The 19,198-nt window shown below is 37.0% G+C and overlaps 1 protein-coding gene across 2 annotated transcripts in view; it reads left to right on the top strand.

The window, feature by feature from the left end:
* The window catches only part of CYP2C18 (cytochrome P450 family 2 subfamily C member 18), a 36,495-nt gene extending 19,075 nt beyond the window's left edge, over nt 1-17,420 (top strand). For both annotated transcript variants that reach the window (XM_011738336.2, XM_011738329.2), the window contains 4 exons: nt 4,499-4,640; nt 8,438-8,625; nt 14,953-15,094; nt 16,919-17,420. In XM_011738336.2, coding sequence (XP_011736638.2) covers nt 4,499-4,640; nt 8,438-8,625; nt 14,953-15,094; nt 16,919-17,100 — 654 coding nt within the window. In that variant the 3' untranslated portion in view covers nt 17,101-17,420. The remainder of the gene's footprint in view (nt 1-4,498; nt 4,641-8,437; nt 8,626-14,952; nt 15,095-16,918) is intronic.
* The last annotated feature ends 1,778 nt before the right edge of the window (nt 17,421-19,198 follow it).

Raw genomic sequence — 19,198 nt, 5'->3', positions numbered from 1 at the left:
CCTGAGTATGTGGGACCACAGGTGCATGCCACCATGCCCAGCTAATTTTGTTTTTTTGTAGAGAGAGGGTCTTTCCATGTTGCCTAGGCTAGTCTTGCACTTCTGGGCTCAAGCAATCCTCCATCTTGGCCTCCCAAAGTGCTGGGATTACAGACATGAGCCACCTCTCCTGGCCTCTTTTTCCAATTTTTTTTTTTTTTTTTTGATTTAAGGTTGGTTGAATCAATAGATGTGATATCCATGGATAGGAAGGTGGATTGTACTCTATTATTACCTATATTCAACTGGCTGTGCAATTTATTATTTTTTAAAAGAGAGATCAGATTTTCTCCTCCATTCTAACTGAGGCTTTATAGCCTTTGACTATCATCTCCCCTTTTCCCCCAACCCCCAAGCCCTCTGGCAATCAGTATTCTACTCTCTTCTATGAGTTCGGTTGTTTTAGATTCCACATATAAGTGAGAATATATGGTATTTGTTTTCCTGTTCCTGACCTGACTTATTTAACTTAGCATAATGTTCTGCAGTTCCATTCCTGTTATCACAAATAACAGAATTTCTTCATTTTTAAGACTGAATAGTATTCTATTGTATATATATGCCACATTTTCTTTATTTATCTATTGATGGACACTTAGGCTGATTCTATATATTAGCTATTGGGAATCGTGCTGCAGTTTACATGGGAGTGCAGACATCTCTTTGACATACTGATTTCAAATCTTTTGAGTAAATGTCCATAAACCAAATTGCTGGATCATGTAATTCTATTTTTAGTTTTTTGAGGAACCTTTTACTGTTTTCCATAATGGTTGCACTAACTTACATTCCCATCAACAGTGCACAAGTGTTTCCCTTTTTCCATATCTTCACCAACACTTGTTTTTTTTCTCTTTGATAATTGCCATTCTAACAGATGTGAGGTGATATCTCACTGTTTTTAATTTGTAACTTTCTAATGATTAGTGTTGAGCATCTTTTTCATGTATCTCTTAATCACTCATATGTCTTCTTTTTAGAAATATTCAGGTGATTTGCCCATTTCTTAATTGGATTATTTATTTTCTTTCTATAGAGTTAAGTTCCATATATATGATCGTGTGTGTGTGTGTGTATATATATATAGGTTTTTTTTTGAGACAGTCTTACTCTGTTGCCCAGGGTGGAGTGGAGTGCAGTGGTGCAGTCTCGGCTCACTGCAGCCTCTACCTCCTCGGTTCAATAGATTCTCCTGCCTCAGCCTCCCAAGTAGCTGGGATTAGAGGCATGCACCACTACACCTGGCTAATTTTTAAATTTTTAGTAGAGATGTGGGTTTCACCATGTTGGCCAGGCTGGTCTCGAACTTCTGACCTTGGGTGATCCACCTGCCTTGGTCTCCCAAAGTGATGGCATTACAGGTATGAGGCACCGCTCCCAGCCCTCTTATATATTTTGGATATTAATCCCTTATTAGATATAGGGCTTACAAATACTTCTCCTAATCCATACGTTGTCTCTTCACTCTGTTTTTTCCTTTGCTGTGCCGAGGCTTTTTAGTTTGACTTAATCCCATTTGTCTATCTTTGCTTTTGTTGCGTCTGCTTTAGGGTTAAAATCTAAACAATTATTGCCCAGACCAATGTCCTGTAGTTTTTCTTCAATCTTTTCTTCTAGTAGTTCACAGTTTCTGGTGTTATATTTAAGTCTCATGTTGAGTTGCTTGAGTATATGGTGTGAGATAAGCATTCAATTTTATTTAGCATATGGATATCCAGTTTTCTCACCATTTGTTTAAGAGATTGTCCCCTTTCCATTGCATATTCTTGGTACCTTTGTCTAAAATCAATTGTAGTGGCATGAGTTCTTTTCTGGCCCTCTATTGTATTCTGTTGGTTGATGTATCAATTTTTATGCCAGTACCATGCTGTTTTAATTACTATTAATTTGTAGTACAGCTTGAAATCAGGTAATGTGATGCCTCCAGCTTTGTTCTTTCTACTAATGATTGCCTTGGCTATTTGGGTATTTTTTTGGTTCTATATGAAGTTTTTTGGAATGACTTTTCCTGTATCTATGAGAGATAACATTGGAATTTTGATAGAGATTTCGATGAAACTGTAAATTGCTTTAGATAGTATGGACATTTTAATAATATCAACTCTTCCAATCCATGTATATGGTATCTCTTTTTAATTTGTGTCTTCTTCATTTTTTAATTTTTATATTTTTCAGTGACTTTCACTTTTTTGGTTAAATTTACTCCTAAATACTTTATTCCTTTGATGCGATTGTAAATGGGATTGCTTTTAAAATTTCTTTTTCATATCATTTGTTGTTAGCGTGTAGAAACACTATCAATTTTTGTGTGTTGATTTTGTATCCTGCAACTTTACTGAATTTAATTATCAGTTCTAAGAGTTTTTTGATGATGTGTTTAAGATTTTCTGTATGTAAGATCATGCCATCAGCAGAGACAATTTTACTTCTTTTCTTATTTGGATGTCTTTCATTTACTTTTCTTGTCTCATGCTCTGGCTAGTACTTCCCATACTATGTTGAATTGAAGTAGTGAGAGTGGGCATCCATATCTTTTTCCTGATCTTACAGGAAAATCCTTCAACTTTTCACTATTGAATATGAGGTTAGCTGTGCACTTGTCATATATGGACTTGTGTTGAGGCTAGTTAGAAGCTCCACTGTCAGGAGCAGCAATTTACAGAACATGCTAATAAGTCTCATCTAGGCAGAAACTTGGACTTTTGAGCTTCGTCCCTTTCTCTGCCCTGATCCTAGAGAATTAAACCTCTGGAAGTGCTTGTTTGCCAATATAATACTGGTACTTTTTCTGGTGGTCTAGAGAGAGACTCCTGCATACTTAGCCCTCTCTGCTCCCAGAGTTGGTAAGTTAAGTGGATAGCTGTGGGGAACCTTAGAGTTAGGGTGTTAATGTGTGGTCTAAACCCTCTTTTCCCCAGGGAGAAGCTGAATGTTGGGGATTCCTTCTCAATTGTATGGTGTAGTGCCTGGGTGAGGTTGGTGCTGTAGCTTTTTCTTCCCAGTCTATGTGGATTTTTTTTTTTTGTTGCCCCGTATATAGAAGTCTCTCAACTTGTTTCCGACTTTCTCTCAGAGGGAATTGATCTGTGAATGGTTATTTATTTTGTGTATCCTTGGGTGGAAGGAGAGACTGGAGCCTCCTATTCTGCAATGTCACTATTGTGACACTGAGAATTGCAAAACCCTTGATTATGGTTTATAATGTATTTATGTCTCTAATTTACTTACTTCTATTTCTAGCAATTAAGATTGTGTGTATACAAATAAGAAAAAAAAACCAATTAACATGGCTTAAACAAATAATGTGTTTATTTATTTCACATAAAGTGTGTCATGTTGGACAGTGCAGAACTAGTACTGTAGCCCTGAAGCATCCTAGAACCAGGTGCCTGCCATTTTTGATCCCCACACTTACAACACGAACCTTCATCTTGATTATTTTTTTTTTTGAGACAGGATCTCTCTTTGCCATCCAAGCTGAAGAGCAGTGGCATGAACATGCTTCACTGCAGCCTTGACTTCCTGGGCTCATGTGATTCTCTGCGTCAGCCTCCCTTGTAGCTGGGACCACAGATATGTGTCATTCACCTGTTTCATTTTTTGATTTTTTTTTTTTTTTTTTTTGAGAAAGAGTTTCGCTTTATCACCCAGGATAGAGTGCAGTGCTGCAACCTTGGCTCACTGCAACCTCCATCTCCTGGGTTCAAGAGATTCTCGTAGCTCAGCCTCCCAAGTAGCTGAGATTACAGGCACATGCCATCATGCCTGGCTAATTTTTGTGTTTTTAGTAGAGACGATATTTTACCATGTTGCCCAGGCTGGTCTCAAACTCCTGACCTCAGGTGACCTGCCTGTCTTGGCCTCCCAAAGTGCTGGGATTACAGGCATAAGCCACCATGCCTGGCCAATTTTTTGAATTTTTTTTTTTTTTTTTTTTTAGAGCCAGGGAGTCTCACTTGCTGCCCAGGCTGGTGTCAAACTCCAGGACTCAAGTGATCCTCCTGCCTCGGCATCCCAAAGTGTTGGGATTACAGGCATGAGCCACCACAGATGGCTTTGTTATGATTCTTAAATATGCATGTTCCAATGTGATATCTATACCAACTCTACCTTCATATATGTGTTTTGAGTAAAAAGGAGAGAGAGAAAGTACCATGAGCAGGTACCTGCTTATGTGTCATAGACAAGAAATATGTTTCATGGCCAACACAGCTTCCACTTACAAGTGAGAACATTCTATACTTGGAAATATAATTTTTAGGCAAGCAATGGATAAGCAGGAATGGGAAATGAACTATTTTACATTCTCTGCAACACTGTGCAATTGTTGTAGTTTTAATACTGCACTCTGTAGTTTCCAAATTTCCTTATCTTTAGATCGACCTGATATATTTTGGATTTTTTGTAATTTCATATGCTGGCACACTATCAAATAATTAAATGATGAAATAATTTTTAGGAAAAGCACAATCTACAGTCTGAATTTACTATTGAAAGCTTGATAGCCACTGTAACTGATATGTTTGGAGCTGGAACAGAGACAACAAGCACCACCCTAAGATTTGGACTCCTGCTCCTGCTGAAGTACCCAGAGGTCACAGGTATGATGATACCATAGGTGAGCAGGGTGATTTTCAGAAAAGATGTTGGGAAGACACTGCTATTGTCCTCCATCTTGTTTCTCTTAGAGAAGCTTCATTATTGAAATTTCTGTGCCATTGGCTTTAAGTTGTCTAAATACGATGAAGGGGTGAGAATGAGATGAATTTGCATAACAGGGAAGAGGGACTGAGAGAGGTGAAGACAGTGTGATCACTAGCAAAAGTAATAAAGCCCTGGATTTAAGTGACTAAATACTCTGAATAAAGGGTCTAGATTTCATGGGAGAGGATTTGTAGCAGGCACAGACATGATGAATTGGCCTAGGATTATATGTTGGTTTTCTTAAGAACAGACTACTTTGTTGCAGTTTCTTTTTTGAAATGAGTAGAAATTTTATTTCACTAAAAACCATGTCTACAAAATTCCATTTTCCAGCAGAACAGACCACTTTGAGTGATAGATATGCTCTTTTTTTCTTTTTTTGAGACAGAGTCTCGCTCTGTCGCCCAGGCTGAAGTGCAGTGGTGCAATCTTGGCTCACTGCAACCTCCACCTCCCGGGTTCAAGTGATTCTCCTGCCTCAACCTCCCGAGTAGCTGGGATTACAGGTGTACCCACCATGCTTGGCTAATTATTTTGTATTTTTAGTAGAGACGGGGTTCCACCATGTTAGTCAGGCTGGTCTCGAACTCCTGACCTCAAATGATCCACCCACCTCAGCCTCCAAAAGTGCTGGGATTACAGGCATGTGCCACTGTGCCCAGCCAGGTATGCTCTTACAGATCTTCCCTTATTCTGAAAATGTAGTGTTTTAATGCTGGAACAGTAAAGACAGAGACTTTTTATTTTTAATTTTTATTATTGGCAATTCTTTTATGGTTGGTTTGATACCATTTTTTAATGTTTTGGTAAATTTCTATTTTTATAGACTTAGGGGTACAAGTGCAATTGTGTTCATGAATATATTCCCTAATGGTGAAGTATGGGCTTTTAGTATACCCATCACCTGAATAGTGTACATTGTTCCCAATAGGTAACATTTCATCCCTCACCTCCCTCCCACCTTTCCACCTTTTGGAATCTCCAGTGTCTATTATTCCACTCTGTATGTCTCTGTGTACCCATTGTTTAGCTTCCACTTGTAAGTGAGAACGTGTGGTTTTTTACTTTCTATTTTGAGTCTTTGCACTTAGGATAATGGCCTCCAGTTCCATCCAGGTTGCCACAAAAGACATGATTTCATTCTTTTACATGGCTGAGTAGTAGTGCATGGTGTGAGTTTGTGTGTGTGTGTGACACTACTAGATGCAGATTTTTAAACCCCACACGTAACTTTTTAAATCCAATCATCTGTTGATGGACACTTACGTTGATTTTATGAATTTGCCTTGGTGAATAGTGCTGCAGTAAACATATGAATGCAGATGTCTTTTTGATAAAATGATTTCTTTTATTTTGGATAGATACCCAGTAGTGGGATTGCTGGATCAAATGATAGTTCTATTTTTGATTATTTGGGAAATACTATTTATTGAAGTGTATAATGGATATTCTAGAAATTTGATGAGATAGCTTGAGAAAATCTGCGTAGTCTGGGAAGTATTTTAAGCATGTAGCTGTATAATAAAGGTGTACGCTATTTAAGTAGAAAATGTGCCTGAGGAGTTTTATGATTATCAAAATTTGCACCTAGAAAAATGGTACTTGTCAATATTTTTTCTTAGGGTCAATAGTTTTATCTTTTACAAACAACTTTTTTTTTTTCCTTCAAATTCTGTATTTATCTATGAGCAGATTCTGGCTCTGCATAGCCTATTAGCCACACACTTGTTTTTCTGGGGTCAGAATCACACTGAAATGATGACAAATTTATTACATATGAGAATTACTCCTGTTAAGGTTAGAGTACAACTATCAAGTCTTTAACAAACTTCTGAGACACAGGGAGCAGATAGAAGGATGGTAACCAATTTGGCAGAGAGATTGAAGTTGCAACCTAAGGGCCACAAGAATTTGTGTTGCTATAGTCCCTGTAAGGCTGAGTATTCAAAAGAACAGAGACTCCCAAAGAACACAGAGGGAGAATAAGGCAGAAAACAGAAAATTCTCCCTGCCTAGATTCCCTCCACAACTCCATTTGTAAACTAATTGTTTTTTCCCCACAGAAAAGGGAGGTTCACTCTCTAGAGACACTGAACCTAAGAGGCTTACTCATAAACAACAGACAGAGACAGGGAAAGAGTGAGGGGTTAAGTAAGAGTCCACTTGAATTCTGAGGCCTTTAGCGCCTTTCTGCATCTTGTTCCTAAAATTCAGCAGTCAGGTGTAAACTCCTGAGAATAAGTAGCACCAGTGGAAAGACCTCCATTTTTCACCATTTAGATAGAAAATGCTTACCAAATGTCCAGCAAAGTGAATGAAATGGAAAATATTCATCCAAGACACTAGGCCATGAAATTTTAGAACATCAGAGTTAAAGGGAAAGTGATAAAAACATTCAGAGATAAATTAGTTCACCTATAAAGGATCAGGAATCAGAATGACATTAGAATTCTCAAGAGCAGCCGTCATCTTGTGTATTTATAGATAAAGAATATTTTCAGACCTGCAAGTGGGCAAAAAAATTTTATCCTTTGTGTTTATTTTCTTAGATACTAGAGAATATTTTCCATCTAAATATCTGAAACCAAGTCAGAGGAAGTCAGGGACTGCAGGTCTCAGGAGACTTCATGTAGGAGAATGGAAGTGTCAGGGAGGCTGCTGGACACCCGGCCTAGAAAACAAATGCTTTAGAATGGACCAGGTGGATAATGGAGGTGTGAGGGAAGACATTAAGGGCAAAGAGAAGTTGATTGATTATTTGATTATTTTTAGTATTTAGAGAATTATTAGTGAGAGTTTGAAACATTTCTGAGCATTCGCAGTAATTCTAAATTGGCATAAAATTAGAATTGAAATAGATACACTTAAGTCCAAGAATATACAAAAAAGGAGACATAATTACAGCAGCCCCACTTGTGATCAATATTTATGAAATAATAATGATGTGAACATGAGTATTAATATAATACAAATGTGATATAAATACACTGGGGAAACTAGAGTGGGGGAAGTGTGAGTGTGTGTGTGTGTTTCTGTTTGTGCGTGTGTGTCTATTTGTTATGGGTTGGTGATGGAGAAAGTCCTCATCTTTCTTACCATGAAATTTTAGAAATTTTCTAAAAATAAATTTAAAAAATCAAAAGAGAGTCATTATTTAGAAATATGAATATAAATTTCAGAAGAAACTTCTAGAATGTTTCAGCATGGCCACCTTTGTGGAGTGTGAGGATGAGAGAGAATATCATTTCAAGTTTCAAATAAACATATGCACACAATACACAAATCTGCCCATACATATAGATCTGTTAGTAGAATTAAAGTTTTAAAACGTTATATATTATTCTGATACAACATTAATTTGATTTTTTTCTTTCTTCAAGAACAGTAATTTCTTGAGTTTATAATATACTAAATATTTATATTTTGAAGCATTTTATCATTTATATTTGTACTGATTATCCTGTATGCTAATATGTAGATGGTTACAGATTTATCTTAATACTTAGCTTGTAGCAGAGTTAGATGTATCTATAATGTAGTAATTTCTTCTCTAAGTCTAGGTGTACTTTCAGTCCTATAATTTAAGTTTATAATGATGTCGGGACCCCTTCATTATGCTTCTTGTAACCTGAATTGCTACAGCAAATGTGCCATTTTTGTCCTTTTCCATCATTTCTTACTTGTGTCTTACCAGCTAAAGTCCAGGAAGAGATTGAATGTGTGGTTGGCAGAAACCGGAGCCCCTGCATGCAGGACAGGAGTCACATGCCCTACACAGATGCTGTGGTGCACGAGATCCAGAGATACATTGACCTCATCCCCACCAACCTGCCCCATGCAGTGACCTGTGATGTTAAATTCAGAAACTACCTCATCCCTAAGGTAAGTTTGTTTCTCCTACACCTCCATGCTCTTGAAGTCCCCAGATTCATAGTATGGTCCCAATCCTCTAACAACACGTGATGAGAGACATGTAAAATTCATGCTTGGGGCAGCTTTCTGGACTCTGCTGTTTCCATTCCAGTTTGTTCCTATGAAGGTTTATAACAGTTCTCAGTATCTAGCAGTTTATGTCTTCCAAATTTGTTCTGCTTCTGTAATAATTTTTTGTGGCTATTCTCAGGTGTTTACATTTCCAAATAAATGTTTAAAGTATCAATTTGTCAATTTCCCAAAACACTGTGCTGGGATTTTTATCATGGTGACATTAAATCTTTAGATCAATTAAGAAAGAATTGAGGTCCTGACAGGTTGAATCTTTCAATTCATGGATATGATTATGCTCTTAATTTATTTGGACTTTCTTCTATTTTGTCAGTAATGTTTTGTCTTCAGTTCAGTGGCTTTCACATGTATTATATTTTTTTCTGAAATAAATGATATTTTGATGTAATTGTAAGTTGTGTATATAATATATAATAGTAAATATGTAATATATAATATAAAATAAATATATATAATATTAAAAATATTTTCAAAACAGAGTCTTGCTATGTTGCACAGATTGATCTTCTGGCTCAAGAAATCCTCCACCTCATCCTCTTAAGTAGCTGGGATTAGAGATGTGTGCCACTGCACCTGGCTTTTAAATAATATACTCAAAAAAATGCCTTTTCCATTTCTTTGTTTCTGGCACATGGAAATATAATTGATTTTATTATTTTGATGATCTTACATCAAGCAAATTTACTTAGCATTGCTAATGTTTTGTTTGTAAATTTATTTGTAATTTCTATGTATCCTGTGATCTGTTTTAATATTTATTTCTTATTTTTCAATTCTTATAACTCAATTTTATCTTTATTGCTTTATTTCACGGTTAGGATTTCCAGGACAGTGTTGAATAATTCATGATGGTGGGCATCCTTGTTTCATGTATGATGTTCAGGATGAGTGGAGGTTTAACATCTCACCAGTGAGAACAATGTTTTATGTATATTTTTGTAATTAAAAAATCAGATTAGAGAAGGTTGCCTTCTCCTACTTTTGATGATTTTTTTCTGGTCATGAATGTTTATACAATTTGATCAAATGGAGTCTCTGCATCAATTAATATGGCCATATATTTTGTCCTGCATATACATATAATATATATATTAGTTAAAATACACACAAATGCACACACAGAGACATACACAGCTGGATTTTATTCGCTACATTTTTTTCAGGTTGTTTGAACTTATGTTTATAAGAGACATCAGTTTGCAATTTTTCTTCCTCAAAATTTTCTTGTCAGATTTCTGATATTGAGGAAATGTTGGCTTTATAAAATAAGGAAGATAATGTTCCCTATTATGATTGTTTTTATAACCTTTTCTCACTCTCTATTCTTTTTGTGCTCACTTAATTCTGTCTTTGGAGTGACTCATAAGTTTTGGTTAAGTGCCAGTTATGACATATGAAAAAATGCAGAACGTCAGATGAAGTTCATCTTCTTCCAGAAAGGGTTCATCCCTCCTGTGCTAGGCAGACAGAATTATGCAACACCTTCTACCTTCATTCAGAGTTAGATATGAACACGGTTGAAAAATTTTTTTTTTCAATTTTTTTATTATACTTTAAGTTCTGGGATACATGTGCAGAATGTGCAGTTTTGTTACATAGGTATACACGTGCCATGGTGGTTTGCTGCACCCATCAACCTGTCACCTACATTAGGTATTTCTCCTAATGTTATCCATCCCTTAGGCCCCCCCCCACCCCCTACAGGCCCTGGTGTGTGATGTTCCCATCCTGTGTCCTTATTGTTCAACTCCCACTTATGAGTAAGAAAATGCGGTGTTTGGTTTTCTGATCTTGTGATAGTTTGCTGAGAATGATCGTTTGCAGCTTCATCCATGTCCCTGCAAAGGACATGAAATCATCTTTTTTATGGTTGCATAGTATTCCATGGTATACGTGTCACATTTTCTAAATCCAGTCTATCATTGATGGACATTTGGATTGATTCCAAGTCTTTGCTATTGTGAATAGTGCCACAATAAACATATGAAACACAGTCAGAAATTGACTGTAGCCATCAGCTGACCTCTCTGAGGTTCCCCTATGTCTGCAACCCTGAGTAATTTTTGTCTCAGCAGCTTTTCCAGTGCCTTCTAACACATGGCTTCTGTGTTTACTGAGACTTTTTAGTTGCTATGCTGCAAGTTGCTCCATTCCACTTGAAGCAAGTACATTATGCCATTATAAAGAAATAAAATAACAAAAATTTAACTTTGAGAGGAAAAAGGATTGGAGTTTGTTAAGGATGAAGTCACTATTGCCATCTTATAGGGAAGAGGGAATTCTGAATGTCTGTATTGTGCCGTGTGGAATCCACTAGACACAGGTACCTATTGAGCACTGGAAATGTAATGAATGCAACTAAGGAACTGGAATTAACATTTTATTTAGTTTTCATTACTTTAAATTTAAATACAAATAACCATGGATTATTCATGGCTACCATACTACACAACACATATCTAAGTTTCTAATTTTCTGTAATACAGGGTTGGAAATATCTCATTCTCAATTATGCTGTACTAAAAGCCTGAATAGCTAAAAACAATTTAAGGTGGGTGCAATTTCATTTGGCTAAACCTTTACTTGCATGGATTGAATGTATTTTTATTCCTTATTTATCATACTTTGTATAAATATTTATGATTTGCTAAAGAAAAGGCCAGCCAGGTGTGGAGGCTCACACTTGTAATTCCAGCACTTTGGGAGGCCAAAGTGGAAGGATCATTTGCACCCAGGAGCTGGAGGCCAGCCCGGGCAACATAGTGAAACCCTATCTTTACAGAAAATAAAAAAAATTAGCTGGGTGTAGTGGCATGTTCCTGTAGTCCCAGCTACTTGGGAGGCTGAAGTGGGAGGATTGCTGGAGCCCGAGTGGTTGAGGCTGCTGTGAGCTATGGTCATACCACCGCACTCCAGCCTGGGTGACAGAGCAAGGCCCTGTCTCAAAAAAAAAAAAAAAAGGAAAAAAGAAAAGAAATATCACGTATTCAATTATTTGGTATCTCCCCACTCCCACATTATTGGGAGTATTAGAAAATCTATAGCAACTATTATGTATCATAATATCTTTCTAGAATGAATATATTTGTGTGTAGGCATATAGTATACATATAATATATGGAAATGTTTATACATCTACATTTTACTCTGTACATTTATCTGCATTTATCTATCATCTATCTACCTATGTAATCTAATCTGTCACATTTAACACCTAAGTACTTCGGTATATAATTCCCCAAAACAAGGACTTTCTCCTACATAATAATAATAATAACATTCACACTCAATGAATTATTATCAATAGGTTAATATTATCTAATATCTTACAATTACATTTTCCCAGTTATACTAAAATATCTCTTATAGCTTTTTTTTGGTGGACTTCCTGTAGTCCAGTCAAGGAACAAGCTTTTAATTTGGTTATCTTGTTTTGTTAGTCTTCTCTCATTACTAACAGTTTTTTTTAGTTTGTTTCACTTTAATACACTGACAGTTTTTAAAAGTCCTGTCCCCTTGTTATGTAAAATGTTGCTCAGTCTGGTTTTGTTTGAATGCTTTTTTGACAAGTAGATTCCAGTTATGTGTTTTTGGCAAGAAAGTTACGTAGGTGATGTTATATATGTGCTACTGCATCACGTGTGCAGTCCACATTTTGTAACGGTGTGTCTGCTAGTCTCTCCATTGTTGGGGTTCTGTTTTTCATATACAGTTAATAAAAAGATGGCATGGTACTTTAAGGTCTTGTGAATATTACTTTCCCAATTAATTTACCCAGTAGTTTTAAAGTTAATGGATGATCCTTGCTTGAATCTATGGTCCTACCTGAATGGCTGCAAAAATGATGATTTTTCTACTTTTATCATTCCTTATGTGTTTTTTAGGTTGGGTTCATCTATAATGAAGAGTTCTCCCACATGTTTTAATGAAAAGAAACGTATAACACTTCTGTGATCAACCCTTCAATTGATTTTAGTGTACTTGTTGATATTATCTCAGAAGTCATTTTTAATAGATCAGACCTCCATTTAAAAAAACCCTATGAACAGATTCCAAATTCTCCTGACTCTTTAAGTGCCAGCAGAGGCTTCTATTTAAAAATCTTCATCTGGAAGTCCTTGTCAGAGCAATCAGGCAAGAGAAGGAAAGAAAACGTATTCAAATAGGAAAAGAAGAAATCAAACTATCTCTCTTCACTGACGATATGATTGTACACCTAGAAAACCCTGAAGACTCTGCCAAAAGGGCCCCTGGAAGTGATAAATGACTTCAGTAAAGTTTCAGGATACAAAATAAATGTACAAAAATCAATAGCATTTTTACATATCAGTAACGTTCAAGCTGACAGCCAAATCAAGAACGCAATCCCATTTACAATAGCCACAAAACATTAAATCCCTAGGAATACATCTAACTAAGGCAGTGAAAGATCTCTATAAGGAAAACTACAAAACACTACTGAAAGAAATCGTAGATGACACAAACAAATGGAAAATCATTCCATTCTCATGGATTGGAAGAATCAATACCGTTAAAATGGCCATACTGCCCAAAGCAATATACTGATTCAATGCTATTCCTATCAGACTACCAGTGTCTCTTATAAAATTCATATGGAAACAAAAAAGAGCCTGAATAGCCGAAACAAACCTAAGCAAAGAGAGCAAAGCTGGAGTCATCGTGCTACCAGACTTCAAACTATGCTATAAGGCTACAGTAACCAAAAAAGCATGGTACTGGTACAAAAACAGATACACAGACCCATAAAACATAATAGAGAACCCAGAAATAAAGCTGCATATCTACAGCCATCTGATCTTCAACAACGCTGACAAAAAATAGACAGTGGGAAGGGACTCCCTATTCAATAAATGATGCTGGGATGGCAGGGTAGCCATACGCAGAATGAAACTGGACCCCATCCTTTCACCATATACAAATATGAACTCAAGATGGATTAAAGTTTTAAATGTAAGACATCAAACTTTAAGAATTGCAAGAGAAATACCTAGGAAACACCATTGTGGACATTGGCCTTGGGAAAGAATTCATGACTAAGTCCTCAAAAGCAATCACAATGAAAAAAAATTGATATGTTAATTAAAATTGATACATTAGTTACAAACTAAAGAGCTTCTGCATAACAAAAGTAACTATTAACAAGGTAGACAGATAACCTACAGAATGGGAGGAAATATTTACCAAGTATGCATCTGACAATGGTCTAATGTCCTATAAGGTAATTAAACAATTGAACAAACAAAAAACAATGCCATTAAAAAGTGGGGAAGACATGAACAGACACTTCTCAAAAGACAACAAGTGGCCAATAAACATGAAAAAATGCTTCACATCACTAACCAGAGAAATGCAAATCAAAACCAAAATGGGATACCATCTCACATCAGTCAGAATAGCAATGATTAAAAGGCAAAAAATACTATTCACAATGGCAAAGGATTGGAATCAACCTAAATGCCCATCAACAGTGGACTGGATAAAAAAAGGTGGTACAAATACACCAGGAAACAGTATGCAGCCATAAAAATGAATTAAATATTGTCTTTTGTAGCAACATAGATGCAGTTGGAGTGAATTAACGCAGGAACAGAAAACCAACTATTGTACATTCTCACTTACAAGGGGGAGTTAAACATCGGTACTCATGGACATAAAGATGGCAACAGTAGACACTGGGGACTGCTAGATGGGGGCTGGAGGGAAGGAAGGGTTGAAAAACTACCTGTTGCATGCTGTGCTCTCTACTTGGGTGATGGAATTATTTGTACCCCAAACCTCAGCATCACACAATATACCCGTGTAACAATCCTGCAAACAAACAACAACAAAAAAAGGTAATCCATGTGTGAGATATGTGAAAACTGAAGTGATGAAATACGACAGCAAGTGGGGATGTACACCAGGGTCCAAGCTTGATGATAAACGGGATTCAGAAGGATACCCCATGTACTCAAATGCTCAGGACTTCAAATGCAATTAATTGGAGGGGACTTTATTAAAGTCACTGCCACTTGCCTTAAATTCATCCTGCTTCTTACTAGGTCTGTCTACGTGGGAATGTAACTTCTTTGAACCTCAATTTTCTTATCTATTGATCAAAGAGATTGGACTAGGTGATTTCCATCGCTTCTTCCCACTCTTTGACTTCTTTATAACTTAGTTTGTCTGTTTTGCTGTTTCCAGGGCACGACCATAATAACATCACTGACTTCTGTGCTGCACAATGACAAAGAATTCCCCAACCCAGAGGTGTTTGACCCTGGCCACTTTCTGGATAGGAGTGGCAACTTTAAGAAAAGTGACTACTTCATGCCTTTCTCAGCAGGTAATAGATATTCATTTTCATCTGTCCTTCAGGTGACATGATACCTTTTTGGGATCATTTGACTCTTACATGATGCCTCCTGTGGGGTCTGGCTGAATTGCTTTGCAGATCATTAGCACCGTTCCATATGCCTATGCGATTTCCCTGCTGATGAACATCCCCATTATTGGGCCAGATTAATGGGGCTTTGGGGAGTTGATCCAGTTTTTCAAACTGAAAAAGCTAGAGTGTAGGTTAATTTAATTCTGCCTCTAGATACATCACTGAGCTACCCAAGAGCTCCTCTTACTGGGTGAAACTTATTTAGACATTTCTCATCTGCTATGAGAAAGGTATCTAATTCCATGACTTTGAATATCTGCCCTGTGGTGTCCTTTGCTCCCTAGACTGAGCTCTAGGTATCTGAGCTCAGAAGTATCTGAGAGCAGAGAATGGGCTCCTAAGAGGCTCACTTCTGATTTAGAGAAGTAGACAAGTAAACAGATCATTGTAATATAGTAGGAGGAAGGCTGCCAGAGGGGAAAGCACAGGATGTTGGGGAGCTCAGCAGGGGAAGCTGCCTGCTTCCTGCTCATTCACAGGCCATAACACTTCCAAGAGGAAGGAAACTTAAGCTACCTCATTGGAGCAGGAAGCCGGACAAGAAGAGAAGGCAGGGAACTTTTACAGAGGTAATGGACCACAGTAGCAGGACATTTTTTGTAGATCTAGGTGGTTAGCACCTGCCAACAAATTTCAGGGTCAGGAAACCCTGAGAATATGGAAGAATAGTCTGCGATTATTCCAGAGTACCTTGATCTCCCTTCACTCATGATCATACATCTTGGATATTCAATCTCTACAGCTAAAGTGTGTGGTGAGTCTGTGGACATAGAGTTCCCTTCATTTTTTTCTCTGGCTTTTGATCTCTGCTTTGGATCTGGCACTGTATACACTAATAATGTCAAGAACTGAGACCTTTTAAGGATCTCACGTTTTAGCAGGATAGAAAAACAATACACAGATAATAGAATTCCAGGTGATTCATGCTTCAGCGGAAGCATGAATATGATGAGGAAACCTAGAGAGGGTGAGTTTCTATTGACTAGGGATCACAGAAATCAAAAAGAGGAAATGACATGAGACATAAATTCTGAAGGAAGCATAAGAGTAGAGCTTTTTAGACAGATGGGACGGCAAGGGATAACGCTTGAAACTTTGTGGTGTGTTGGAGATTGATGAAGAATGGATATGCCTGGAGCTGAGAGTGGAGGAGATGAACAATGGAAGATGTGATATAGAATGTCAGCCTGGAAACAGAATGGGAAGAGTCAGGTCAAGCCATTTGGCCCTTATCCCATAGGACAGATGGGTGTCGTTTAAAGTTGTAAAATGAGAGAGTGACATGTTTAGACATGTACTTTTGAAAGTACACTAGGAAAAAATCTTTGGCTAAATATTGTGCCAGAGGTACAAAGGGGAACACAGTATATGAGCCTTCTCCTTTCAGCCCTTCTTCCCTGTGAGTGCATTTCTAGAAAAAGACTGATGGAAACTAGTAGTGTCAAAAGAGCAGTTATAATGTGGGAATACTTAGTGAAGTGCATGGCATAGAGCTGATACTCTATAAATATTTGTTGAGTGAAGGGTACTTAGTAACATAAGATATTAAGTAGATAGGAAGTGTATCCATTTTTCTTTCTGTGTATCCAACCTTCCTTCCAGCCATTCTGCCTTCGATCCATCCATCTATTTAATCATTTTTCAAATAGTTACTGCATACTTTTTGTGACTGTTTGTGACCTAATGTTCAGGGAACAAATCGTCTATGTCTGTTATTTTCAGGAAAACGGATGTGTGTGGGAGAGGGCCTGGCCCGCATGGAGCTGTTTTTATTCCTGACCACCATTTTGCAGAACTTTAACCTGAAATCTCAGATTGACCCGAAGGATATTGACATCACCCCCATTGCCAATGCATTTGGTCGTGTGCCACCCTTGTACCAGCTCTGCTTCATTCCTGTCTGAAGAAGGGCAGATGGTCTGGCTGCTGCTGTGCTGTCACCTGCAATTCTCCCTTATCGGGACCATCACCCTCTTCCTTCCCACCATGAGAGATATCTTCTCTGACTTGTCAACCCACATCTTCCCATTCCCTCAAGATCCAGTGAACAACCCCCATTAAAGAGAGTTTCTTGGGTCACTGCATACATATATCTGCTATTCTCCACACTCTGTAACACTTGTATTGACCACCACATATGCTAATACCGATCTACTGCTGAGTTGTTAATATGTTATCACTATAAAACAAAGAAAAATGATTAATAAATGACAATTCAGAGCCATTTATTCTCTGCATGTTCTAGATAAAAAGGATTATTATTTGCTGGGTCAGTTCTTAGATTTCTTGCTTTTGAATAAAATGAAAGTGAGAAATGAAAGAAAATAGAATGTGAAGAGGCTTTGCTGGACCTCATAATGTTAAGCACAAAAAGGGAGAAAGGTAAGAGGGTAGGAAAGCTGTTTTGGCTGAGAATCACCTAGAATTACTAGAGATCTGGATTTGGAACAGAAAAATTATGTCCAGAAGCAGCTGCAACCTGTAGGGAAATACTGAAACAATCAGCCATAAGAGGAATGAACATTAAGTATTTGAATTCATGATCTGATTTTGTGTTACTGTAAACACAAGATCAAGATTTGGATAATCTTTTTCCTTTGTGTTTCCAACTTAGGTCATGTCTAAATATATGCTTTCATATTGCTAATCATGTGTTAATGGCTGTTATTTTTCTCTTCCAAACAAGAGCAAAATCTCCAGAAATCCTCACCAGGTTTTATTTTTTTCTATTTTACACCGCATACTTTTTTTTATTTTTTATTTTTTTATTTTACTGAACATAAATGCAATGGTAATTAGATGCTACGATCCTGAAATTATTAGCCTTATGTCAACTCTAAAGCTTAAACAAGTGAACAACTCATAGACATCAAATTCTAGTCATCTTTTTTTCCTTCCTTCTGTCTTGAAGTGTATGAAATGAGAAGTGACACATTAACTTTTTCTCAGCTCATCTCCAAGAGAAAGCCATTTATACTTATTGTGCATTTGTAAGATTACACATGTGTATAGTTTTATAAACATACACACATATGTCTGTATAGGTGTATATTTACACATAATATATACATGCATGTATATATGAGATTAATAGTGGCTCTTTAATATACTGGGTTTATATTGCACACATAATATTATATAACTTGCTGTTTTTTTTTTTAACTTTTATTTTAGGAGGTCCACATGCAGGTTTGTTATATTGGTAAACTCATGTCACAGGTTTTTTTTGTACATCTTATTTCATCACTCGAGTACTAAGCCTAGTACTCAATAGTTATCTTTTTTTCTGCTCTTCTCCCTCCTCTCACCCTCCACCCTCATACTGTCCCTAGTGTCTGTTGTTCCTTTCTTTGTGTTCATGAGTTCTCATCATTTAATGCCCACCTATAAATGAGAGCATGTGGCATTTGGTTTTCTGTTTCTGTTAGTTTGCTAATGGTACTGGCCCCAGATCCATCAATTTTCCTGCAAAAGACATGTTTTGTACTAAACAATACACCAGGAAAACTTCCAAGGTAGTAGAAACATGGGCAAGTCATTTCATTGGGCAGATTACAGAAGAGAAAATGGAAATGGCTATTAAAAGTATTAAAATAGCTTAAAAATAAAAAGGATACATGAAAGCTACATTACTTGTAGTATTAGCAATAAAACAGACATTTCCTTATTTAACCAATAGATAATATAGAGGAACTTTTTCACCAACACTACAATCCCATGACTGTGTTGAGCTTAAAGCAGGGAGTGAGCAATGGTTGTATTGGCAATGCTGTCCAAAGTTGCCCTCCAGGTGGACTAAAGATTCTCTAAGTTAAGTGAAAATCATAGGCATTAATAGTGATAAGAGTCTTACAATACGGAGTCTTTTTCCAGTGTTGTGGGACATGCTGTCAATAGCATGAAACCATGAAGTCATTGACTTCTCATCCTGGTTTGCAATTTTAATATCTCTGGTTATTGGCATTGGGAGGTTTGGTAAATTTTGTGTGCCCCACACATCAG

Source organism: Macaca nemestrina, chromosome 9, assembly GCF_043159975.1.
Source record: "Macaca nemestrina isolate mMacNem1 chromosome 9, mMacNem.hap1, whole genome shotgun sequence".
Lineage (NCBI taxonomy): Eukaryota > Metazoa > Chordata > Mammalia > Primates > Cercopithecidae > Macaca > Macaca nemestrina.
The sequence above is the reverse complement of the archived record's forward strand: the minus strand, read 5'-3'. Positions and strand labels throughout refer to the sequence as shown.